Genomic DNA, 11,550 nt, shown 5'->3' with positions numbered 1-11,550 from the left:
GCGGGCTTGCGGTAACCACATGTAACGATACAAAGCTGGACTCCGCTTTGTCCACGGTGAAAGCCGATCCGGCGATCCACAGCCCGAAGTTGATGTATTTCCTCAGCAACCAGCACGGATCAGCTCTAGGCATGACGAAGCGGATATCGTCCTCTTTTGGAAGGCCAAACAAAGTAGTTTCGCTTTCACAACAAAACACACAGTGTCTCGACATGGCGGCGGCTACAACAATACTACAGCAAGAATAAAAGTTACGCCTTCCTTCTTTGCGTGAACATTTGGGCGGCGTTATGCAAATCTTCCCACATAGTGAGGTAGATATGTGGGTGCGTGTTAGAACGAGCCGTTTTAGGTAGGCGTGGCTGACTCAACTTTTATAAAGAATATCTCTTTGGATTTGAGACTTTAGTTTTTGCAACTTTACAGATCTTCTTTATGCAGCAAGAGCTTGTAACACTCCAAAAGAGAAAGGAAAAATTTAAATCGCATCATATGACCCCTTTAAAATAATAATATTAACGAGTAGAGATAGAAAGTTTTGATAATTTTCCACGGCACACCTGACAACCTGTCACAGCACACTAGTGTGCCATTGCACAGTGGTTGTGAAACACTGCTGTAGACATTACATTACTGCAACAAGAGTCCAATCCCGTTATAACCAGATTAATGTTTCTTATAAGAGGGATGCATTCTGTTATCCTATTCACAACCCTATAAACACTGAAACACTGTCAATAAATTCCTCGCTCTTTCTTGGGAAGGAATTAAAGGATAAGAGAAGCACTCGCTTATGGAGAGACATGCACACATAAAGATTTCCTGTGAAATCCATGGCCGTTTTTATCTTAAACATCCCTCTTCTGAAATTGGCCCTCATGAATCAAACAGCTGTATTGACATGCTGAGTTTCTAGAGCGGCACCTGTGCCACATCTATCTATCTATCTATCTATCTGTCTATCTGTCTGTCTGGCTGTCTGTCTGTCCACTTCTACCTTTTTAAATGGCCATATTTAATGTAAAACTTTCTTTTCTAGTTAAATCTGAATCATAACAACAACAAAAAAAGTTACACTCTTAAAAATAAAGGTTCTTCATTGACATTGATGGTTCATGAAGAAACTTTAGCTTCCATGCACTTTTAAAAAATAAACTAAAGGTTCTAAAAGGTTTTTTTTTCTCGCAGTGATGCCAAGAACCATTTTTAGTTCATCAAAGAACCTTTCAGTAAACCGTTCTTAAAAGAACCATTTTTATTTAGCGTTATCCACTTGTGATCAGATCAGCAAAAATACATCTTAATACCAGGTGCAAGCAAGGCATATGTGAAGAGGTTTTTTAATCATCTAAAAAAACCTTTTTCACTACAAATAACCTTTGCAATGGAAAGATTCCATGGCTGTTAAAGGTTCTTCGTGGAACCGTCAGTACCAATGAAGAACATTTATTTTTAAGAGTGTGGAATCTTTCCATTGTACAAAAGGTTCTTTATAGTGGACAAAGGTTCTTTAGACCAGTGGTTCCCAACCCTGGTCCTGGAGGCACCCCAACACTGCATGTTTTGCATGTCTCCTTAATCAAACACACCTGATTCAGGTCATCAGCTCATTAGTAGAGACTCCAAGACCTGAAACTGGTGTGTGAAAGAAAGGAGACATGCCAAATGTGCAGTGTTGGGGTGCCTCCAGGACCAGGGTTAGGAACCACTGCTTTAGACTATTAAAATGTTCAAGAATTTTTTTTTATTTTAAGAACTGTTCACTGAAAGGTTCTTTGGGGAACCAAAATTGGTTAATTTATGGCATTGCTGTAAAAACCCCCTTTGAAACCTTTATTTTTAAGAGTGCATATGTGAGCCAGAAACATTCCACTGTGTCCTAGAGTACAACCCTTCACACCAGCTTGCTTCAAGTGTGTTTGTATACCTGCGGTAGGTCTTCTGAATTGCATTGCATCCACTGACTATCACTCTGAAAGGATCATCTTTCAGTGTAGCACTTAAAAGAAGCTTTTGAATGTACTTACCTTGATATAAAAGTTACATGAGTATATTTAATTTTTTATATTTATATTTTTTACGGGAAGTCGTGGCCTAATGGTTAGAGTCGGACTCGTAACCCAAAGGTGGGGGGAATGTACAGCTATCTCTCCCACCTTCAATACCACGACTAAGGCGCTCTTGAGCAAGGCACCGAACCCCCAACTGCTCCCCGGGCGCCGCAGCATAAATGGCTGCCCACTGCTCCGGGTGTGTGTTCACAGTGTGTGTGTGTTCACTGTTGTGTGTGCACTTTGGATGGGTTAAATGCAGAGCACTAATTCCAAGTATGGGTCACCACATGTCATGTCACGTCACTTTCACTTAACTCAAAGGCCTTGTTTAAGTGTTTTTGAAAAGCATGAAAGTTCACCCATGTTCATCAGTTAACTGCAAATCCATCGCAGTTGTTTTCCCCCCATCCTCCAGGCACCTTGAGCTTCTGTCGCGCTCTCTCTTTTTTTTTTTTTGCACATCAATGCATCTTCAAGGTCCCTCTGCACCGCACCTCCTAAATTTTCCCCATTAAATAATCAAACCTCCTTTGAGAGTGTCGCCTTTATAGTCTCTCTTCAGGCAGGAAACAACACGGAGAGTAAAGGGGGATTTCTATCTCTGCAAAAAGTTGAAAAGTTGACAAGAACTCTTGTAATGCATCATGAAATGTGTATCAATCAGATGGTTATTTTCCTGAGTGACTGTTCGGTGTTTATGTGCAACTTGAGTGAATGAAGCATTGTGAAAAAAAGCAAATCTGTGTCACTCTTGATGCACTCGAGCTACATTTTAGCTCTGTCATCTTTGAAACAGTTTCTCATTAATTCCTAAAGTTCTTTGTGTAGAAATGAGGGGAAAGTTGTCTTTGAAGTTGTGTGGAGCATCTCAGGAGACCTGGAGGCCTCAGGCTGGACTTAGCCAATGATGAGGGAGATGTTGCTTTGAAAGGGAATCTTTCCACCCTCCACTCATGTTCAGCTATTACATGGTTGCACAGCACACACTGATAAAGAAAGGATCACTTGCTCCAATGTTTGGTTGGTCAGGATACAGTGACTGCATTTGATTTACACATTCTGTAGACAAAGTTTAGAGACCCTGAGTATTTGCACCACATCAGTGTAACACTGAATATTTGCAACAGATCAGTGTAATACAGTAACATGCTTTATATATTATAATTGTGTTATTAATTACATTTTCTGTTAGCCACAATGATTTGATATATTGATATGTTACTTTTTATATTTTTGCTGTTTCATGAATTATGCTCTTACTGCCGTATGGGGATGTTGTCAAAAATAAATTTTTACAAGTTGGAATTGTATTATTAGAATTATTAATTAAAATTTCTGTTTTCCACAATGGTCTGATATATATATATATATTTTTTTTTTTTTACATTTTTGCACGAATGACTCTTACTGCAACTCTTCATTTCCTGGGCAACATGCTTAAGAAATTTTGCTTTTTGAAAATAAATGCTTAAGAATAAATTTTTTTGTAAACTAAGAAATATTCACTGCATTAAAGTGTAACAACTACGTACTACAGTGGTGTGAAAAAGTGTTGGCCCCCTTCCTGATTTCTTATTTTTTTGCAGGTTTAATGTTTCAGATCATCAAATTTTTTTTTAAATATTAGTAAAAGATAACACAACATGCAGTTTTTAAATGAAGGTTTTTATTATTAAGGGAAAACAAAATCCAAAACTGCATGGCCCTGTGTGAAAAAGTGTTTGCCCCCTAAATCTAATAACTGGTTGGGCCACCCTTAGCAGCAACAACTGCAATCAAGCGTTTGCGATAACTTGCAATGAGTCTGTTACAGCGCTGTGGAGGAATTTTGGTCCACTCATCTCCTTTAACTCTTCATACTCTATTAAAAACCCCTGTGTCCCTTAAGAAATCCATAAGAATTCTAGTCTGTGCCCTGTGTTGTGTGCTCAACAGCTCTTTTAATGTCATGTCCTGAACCTCTATCTCTCTCAACTTATTCCTCATCAACTCTCTCTGAACCTCATACCTGCTGCACCTCAAGACCACATGCTCTGCTGACTCCTCTTCCTGGCAAACCTCACACAATCTAGTATCACGTTTCCCTATTAACTTGAGTGTTTTATTTAATAAACAATGTCCCAATCTTAACCTAGATATGACTGTTTCCTCTCTGCGATTTCCACTACCAATCACTGAACATTTAACATCCCTCTGGATTTGATATAAATGCCTTCCTTTCCCCTCTCTATCCCACCTCTCTTGCCACATTTGATTTATTGTCTTCCATATCACACTTTTAACCTCTGCTTTACTGATACTTACTTGCATTTCTATGTTTCCTTTTGTTAACGCCGTTTTAGCTAATTTATCTGCCATTTCATTTCCCCTTATCCCTACATGTCCTGGTACCCATAAAGATTTGATCTGCCTTCCTTGGTTATATATTCTTGTAACTGACTGTAGGACTTCAAACAGTATATCTTGCCGACTTTTTGAATAAAATGACCTTATACTTGCTAAAACTGATGATGAATCTGAACAAACCAAAACGTTATGCTGCCCTGTCTTTTCCACCCATCGTACAGCGATTAATATTGCCAGCATTTCCACTGTATAAACCCCTAACATATTAGATGTTCTTCTATTAATTCCAATTCCTTTACTTGGAACCACCACACTCAATCCGGTTACTTCCGTCTCTGGTTCCTTGGCACCATCTGTATAAACCTGTATGTAATCATTATTTTTTTCCGCTATCCGCCACCATCTGCTCCGGAGTGTGGATCAGACAACAGGGTCACAGACTAATACACCCAAATTCCACACACTTCATCCTTATTCTACTATATAATAATAATAATAATGATTTTAACCTTCCTCAATACTCCTATAACTCTTCATACTCTATTAAAAACCCCTGTGTCCCTTAAGAAATCCATAAGAATTCTAGTCTGTGCCCTGTGTTGTGTGCTCAACAGCTCTTTTAATGTCATGTCCTGAACCTCTATCTCTCTCAACTTATTCCTCATCAACTCTCTCTGAACCTCATACCTGCTGCACCTCAAGACCACATGCTCCACTGACTCTTCTTCCTGGCAAACCTCACACAATCCAGTATCATGTTTCCCTATTAACTTGAGTGTTTTATTTAATAAACAATGTCCCAATCTTAACCTAGATATGACTGTTTCCTCTCTGCGATTTCCACTACCAATCACTGAACATTTAACATCCCTCTGGATTTGATATAAATGCCTTCCTTTCCCCTCTCTATCCCACCTCTCTTGCCACATTTGATTTATTGTCTTCCATATCACACTTTTAACCTCTGCTTTACTGATACTTACTTGCATTTCTATGTTTCCTTTTGTTAACGCCGTTTTAGCTAATTTATCTGCCATTTCATTTCCCCTTATCCCTACATGTCCTGGTACCCATAAAAATTTGATCTGCCTTCCTTGGTTATATATTCTTGTAACTGACTGTAGGACTTCAAACAGTATATCTTGCCGACTTTTTGAATAAAATGACCTTATACTTGCTAAAACTGATGATGAATCTGAACAAACCAAAACGTTATGCTGCCCTGTCTTTTCCACCCATCGTACAGCGATTAATATTGCCAGCATTTCCACTGTATAAACCCCTAACATATTAGATGTTCTTCTATTAATTCCAATTCCTTTACTTGGAACCACCACACTCAATCCGGTTACTTCCGTCTCTGGTTCCTTGGCACCATCTGTATAAACCTGTATGTAATCATTATATTTTTCCGCTATCCGATTGTTGAAGACCATTTTTAGATTTATATCTTCCTTTGCCCTCCCTTTTTCCTCTAACACAAACCAATCTACCTCAGGCCAAACTAACTTCCAGGGAGCCGTCTCTGGATAAACTACTGTGCAACTTATCCTCAAATTAAAAACTCCCAATTCTTTAGCTGAGTCATTTCCAATCCTACCAAAGTTATCATTCAGCCTTTTCCCATATTCCCAGCTCTCCTGTAACATTGCCTTAGTAGGATGTGAATCATTATGCCCTTGTAAACCTGCCCAATAATTTACCATCAACTGCTTCCTTCTTAATTCTAAAGGACATTCTCCTATTTCTACCTGTAATGCTAACACTGGGGTAGTTTTAAAAGCTCCACAACACAGCCTCAAGGCCTGTGCCTGGATTATCTACTTCACTTTGTCAGGCAGGTCCTATTTAAGAGATTTCTTGATTGCGAACAGGTGTGGCAGTAATCAGGCCAGGCCTAATTGAACTCAGGTGTGATAAACCACAGTTTTAACAGGGGGGCAAACACTTCTTCACACAGGGCCATGTAGTTTTGGATTTTGTTTTCCCTTAATAATAAAAACCTTCATTTAAAACTGCATGTTTGTGTTTACTTGTGTTATCTTTGACTAATATTTAAATTTGTTTGATGATCTGAAACATTAAAGTGTGACAAACATGCAAAAAAATAAGAAATCAGGAAGGGGACCAACACTTTTTCACACCACTGTAGTATCTATGTGTATAAAATATATTCTAACTTTGCTAGAATATTCTAATAATAAAAATGTGAACATGACATTAAATCTTTCCTGTTCAGTGTTTTTTTCTGCATTTCTATTTCCCTATCTATCTATCTATCTATCTATCTATCTATCTATCTATCTATCTATCTATCTATCTATCTATCTATCTATCCTTTACAACTTTATAGATCTTGATGTATTAAAAATCCATTAAGCATGTATAACATTCAAACTCAAAGCTTACTTGAGACTTTCAGGTGAACCGACAGACTGAGGCACTTTCCTTTTCTAGTTTTAATTCAAGTGTGTAGACTATGAAATAGTTTTGTACCCTGAAGTTAACATTTTTGTATATACAATTCAATCACTGGTATCCCACCCTTCCAAGAGAGAAAAAAAGAGACAAAACTGTATGGCCTTGAGCCAGTGTGTTGTCAATGTGATATTCAATGTCATGTATTTGAAGTGTTATTTCATTCTTTTAATATAATTGTTGTATTTTTCTTCAATATACGTTGAAGTCAAGGCTACCGTATGTAGGGGTCTGCAGCAGGTCTTGTACTTAAACAGCTTTAAAGCACAAATCCCCTTTACAAACAAGGAATACAGCTTGGAACGTTCCACTTTCTTTTTGGGGAACATTGGATCGCTATAACTCTATTGACGTGATGTTAATGTATGTGGTCTAACACATAAACATCATAATATCTATTACACTTTTTAACAACAAGATTTTGTGCAAATATGAGCAAAACCGAAATGTTATCGTTTAAATGATTTTTACGTATGACTAACAAACCCCTATTCAAGACTTGGTATCTTCCACTCGCCAGCTGATCGGCCTCGACTCCCGGTGCGGTCCGTCGGACTGTACGCGGCCGTTAATTTCTTGATTTTTGTCAAAATTACCTCGAATTCATAGTAACGGCCCCTCGTGTCCGCATCTTGCACATCTTAGGCTGCGTTTTCAGCTCGGGGATTTCGTTGTAAAGCATTTTTGATTAAACGTCGAGCCGAGGAATTCCCGCAAAAGCTTTAGGCCGCGACCAGATCCCCGGTGTTTCCTGCAGAAACCTGCCGCCTTCACATCGCCGCCATGGGGGACACAGGAAGCGAGCGCAGCAAGCCGCCTAGTATTCCTCCCCGCTGCCCTTGTGGATTTTGGGGGTAAGATGATTAATTTTACACGTGAGTATACCTGTGCGCCGAATTAGATGTGGATACGGCGATAAATGTGAATGAAATGTGAAGTGTTTGTTGTTCATTGTTGTAGGCCGATGGATGGGGGTGGGGAACAACCACTCCTGTTTTTCACATCCACAGCTGCTGTTTCCCCTCGAACACACATAAGACACATACATCCATCAAACACACATTGCATTTAAAAATCCAGGCTCATCAAAAGCAGATTTGGGCGATTTGGTGGTTTTTAACGAGCCTTGTGAGCTGGACTGACATCACTCATTTCCTCCTGTCCTCGATCACAGCCATTGGCTGTGTTTGAAAACCTGATCTAGACAGCTTTTTTGGGAATTATAACGTTAGATTGTATAATGTTTGTTTTATATTCAGAAAACGGAATGAACTTGACGTTTTTAGCATTATAGGGTGCATCATTTTTTTGGGGGCTGTATTCAAAATCTAGTGCTCTGCCTACTACTAAGACAGCATTTAGAGCATTAAAGGTGGTATCATTTTTGGGTTGCATTTCAGAACCTAGTAAGCTGCCTACCTAGACAGGTTTGTAGGGCATCACAGGTGACATTATGCTGTATTTCAAAACATTGTGTGTTGGCTTCCTAGACCAGGGGGTTTCGATCTTTTAGATGCTACAAACCCCCAAATATGATCATCCTTATTTAATTGAACCCCATCCTAGAATTTAAAAAGCAGCTATATATATTTTTGTGTGTGTGTGTGTGTGTGTGTGTGTGTGTAAAAGATCAACTTTATGCTGTAAAAAATTAATGTTATATATATATAGTATTTTATTTTTTTGGAAAATATTTAGTTTCTATTGCATTATTGCACTTTTCCTACTGTATTATTTATTAATTTTAGTAATATTTGTATTTTTTTTAATATATATTTAACCTTTTTAAAATGTATTTTAATCAATTATTATTATTTAAAATCTTATTATTAATGCAATTTTAACAGTTTTTCTGTAAACTTTTACACAGACCCCTAGCACTCCCTTGCAGCCTAATGGGTCAATACTTAAGTGCTTTGTCAAAACCTATTAGGTAGCCTATCTAGACAGCGTATTGAACATTTTATGCACACCTATGATGCCTTAAAATGCTGTCTAGGTAGACACCTCCCTAAGTTCTGAGACACAGTCATCAAAGGCTAATGACAGATTGACTTCTTCTTGAGTGACGCATCAGTCAGGGCTTTTCTTCAAGCACGTGTCAGGCTCACAGGTGCAGTCATTTGACACTCCTTGCTGTCTGTGCTCCAAACAAATGCACTAGATCTGGGCAAGACCAAGACAGACCTTTGACAGGTGATCATTCAACAGCCTTTTATTAGCCATTTGTCCATTTGCTTTCATTAAAAAAAAGGATGATAAAGCGATGGTTGGATCAAATGCTGATGGTACACCAGTAATTACATGTTGGTTTGCTTGTGTATCAGGTGATTTAATCACATAAAGCCCCTCTCACTTTACCCCGTAACTAAGCTATTATAAAATAGGCTCAATCTGCTGTTTTTTGTAAATTAGATTGTAAATTTGTTGATTGTGTCCTTGATTTGTTAGGTCAGGGTTTCAGAAATGGGGATTTAGGGAACTGAATGTGATAGAAATGCCTACTAATTCTAAATACATATTTTCAAAATTGATTAATCAATGGTGGATCGGTCACATTTGTCAACCAGTCAATCAATCATCCAGCTACCAATTAGAAGGGACTACCTGTTTGAAGACCTGTTCATTTTTTGTGATTCTGTTTGGTGCTGCTAGTGAGCGAAAAATGGCAGAATGCAATGTCATGCTTCATTCCAGCTCACGAGAGAATGAAATCAATTCAGCGTTTGCCATGTCATGCCAACATGTTTTACTGGAAATATTACTTTTCACGGAAATCTACAATTCATTCATGTTGGGTTCTGTTGAGATGAAGTTTGAGTAAACAGTAGTAATGGCAATAGTAAATTAATGCCGTCATTTGTTCAGAGGCATTTTCTGGAATGAAGTCAAGGTTTACTTCAAGGTGTGTGTGTGTGAGTGTACTTGGGTGTGTGTATTTTGGTAGATGCTGACACATGATGAATAATCGAATAATCTTTTCATCTTCGTCATGATCACTGTAGTCATTTTCAGCTCTCTGCTTTAAAAGTGTCATGTCTGTGTGACTGAAAGAATAGATTGTAGCAGTGGTTTATTTTGGACTCTTTATTCAAGTGACACAGTTTCTGTCATTGAAGATGCACATGAGATTTGAAATCATATCTGGCTTTTGATGGCTGTGTATCCTGCAGATTTAAACCACATCCCATCTCTATTCTGATTCCTTGACTGTTTTTCCCTTTCAGACTCAGACTTTAACAGATTGACTGGTTTGCTTTGTGCAGAGATATATGAAAGGATACAGTAAATGTCCTAAAAGAAGTGTATGTTGAATCATCCTTGTAAGAATTGGCAACTCATGGCTTGTAAAAGGCATTTGCTTGTAAATCAGATGTTTAAAGTTTTACCAGTAATGAATTGCTTGTCGTCATGGTGGATTGTTTAGTGATTAATTGCATATGATTTAACTGTTGCAAGCTAGTCTGACTGAAATTTGTCATCATTTACTCACCATCAGTCATTTTGCATAATGTCAAATTGGAAAGTTCCTGTTTTCCTTTCATTGTGATTTTTATATTTTAAATAACTGCAAGCTCCAAAGAAAGCACAACATTTTTTGATAAAGTCCACTTGACTGAAGGCATACAGTAGTTTTATGTGATAAAGAGGCCAAGATGTCATTATTTGCATTATTCGGCAGCTCTCTTTTTGTGATCAATGAAAAAGAAATCAAATGGGTTGGGAATGACATGAGGGTGAATAAACCATGATTTGTAAAGTCAAGTTTGTTTAATTTGACATTCGGTTAAAGCTGTCCATTTGTGTGCGTCATTGCTTTCTGCTTTGTTTACTTTGCAAAAAAGATATGTTGATAGATGTTGTTTTACTGTTTATTGGTGCATTCAAATGACAATGATTAAACGGCATTCTTGTGATTGTTTAGTATAAAACTTTGTGGAACTTTTAAAACTTTATTGTAGCATTACACATTTTGTGTACAAATTGTTACAATAGCTGTTTGGTCAAAATTATTGCTAAAAAAATAATTATAATAATGTTTTCAATCAAAATCTGAAGTGCCTGCCTATATTTGTTATACCTAGCATGCATTAAATCGAGCATGCTTTTGTAAGCTAGTTATTTTGATTAGTGGTCGACCGATATTGGCTTTTTGACAGCCGATGCCGATATCTTGGAAAGCAAGGGTGGCCGATATAAAGCCGATATAATTTTATTTTAATTAATATTTAAGAAATTTAAAAATGGATTAAAAAATAAATGTGTTAAATAAACATACTTATACTTTAGATGACAAAGTATTTTTCGCAAATAAATAAATATTTAATAAAAATATAATTAAAAAGGAAGTAAGCACTGTAACCAACAGGGCACTCAGTATTCTGGGAAGTTTGTGTGCATCATATATTTTCAAATAAAGCCAAGGTAACACTCATTTTACATACACCACACAGTGAAAATGACATGAATATGGCAGTGGGCAAATGAATAAAGCGCAGCATAATTTAAAATCATGAGTTTAAAGTTTGTCGATCGCGCATCTCCAGTGAAGCTGAACTCTCCACCTGTCCGCATTCAATTCACACGGATCGACCGTCACGCAGAGAACACGCGATCATGCAAGATACAAATGCACACTTCACAAGATCTCACAACTGGATCCGACTAAGTT

At 37.6% G+C, this 11,550-nt stretch overlaps 1 protein-coding gene across 7 annotated transcripts in view; it reads left to right on the top strand.

Annotated features, from left to right (window-relative positions):
* The first annotated feature begins 7,388 nt into the window (after positions 1–7,388).
* Positions 7,389–11,550, top strand: part of LOC107561772 (AN1-type zinc finger protein 3-like) — a 24,525-nt gene continuing 20,363 nt past the window's right edge. For 5 of the 7 annotated variants that reach the window (XR_001605905.1, XM_016246249.1, XM_016246247.1 and 2 more), the window contains exon 1: positions 7,389–7,732. Coding sequence is in view for 4 of the 7 variants with exons in the window: in XM_016246249.1 (XP_016101735.1) it covers positions 7,662–7,732 (71 nt within the window). In the remaining 3 variants the exon portion in view is untranslated. Of the gene's footprint in view, positions 7,754–9,011; positions 9,075–11,550 lie in introns of those variants that run through there. The other 2 variants (XM_016246250.1, XM_016246251.1) reach the window with 2 other exon arrangements.

This window comes from Sinocyclocheilus grahami, unplaced genomic scaffold (genome assembly GCF_001515645.1).
Source record: "Sinocyclocheilus grahami isolate Dianchi unplaced genomic scaffold, SAMN03320097.WGS_v1.1 scaffold791.1, whole genome shotgun sequence".
Classification (NCBI taxonomy): domain Eukaryota; kingdom Metazoa; phylum Chordata; class Actinopteri; order Cypriniformes; family Cyprinidae; genus Sinocyclocheilus; species Sinocyclocheilus grahami.
Note: the sequence above shows the minus strand (reverse complement) of the source record. Positions and strands in the feature narration are given on the sequence as shown.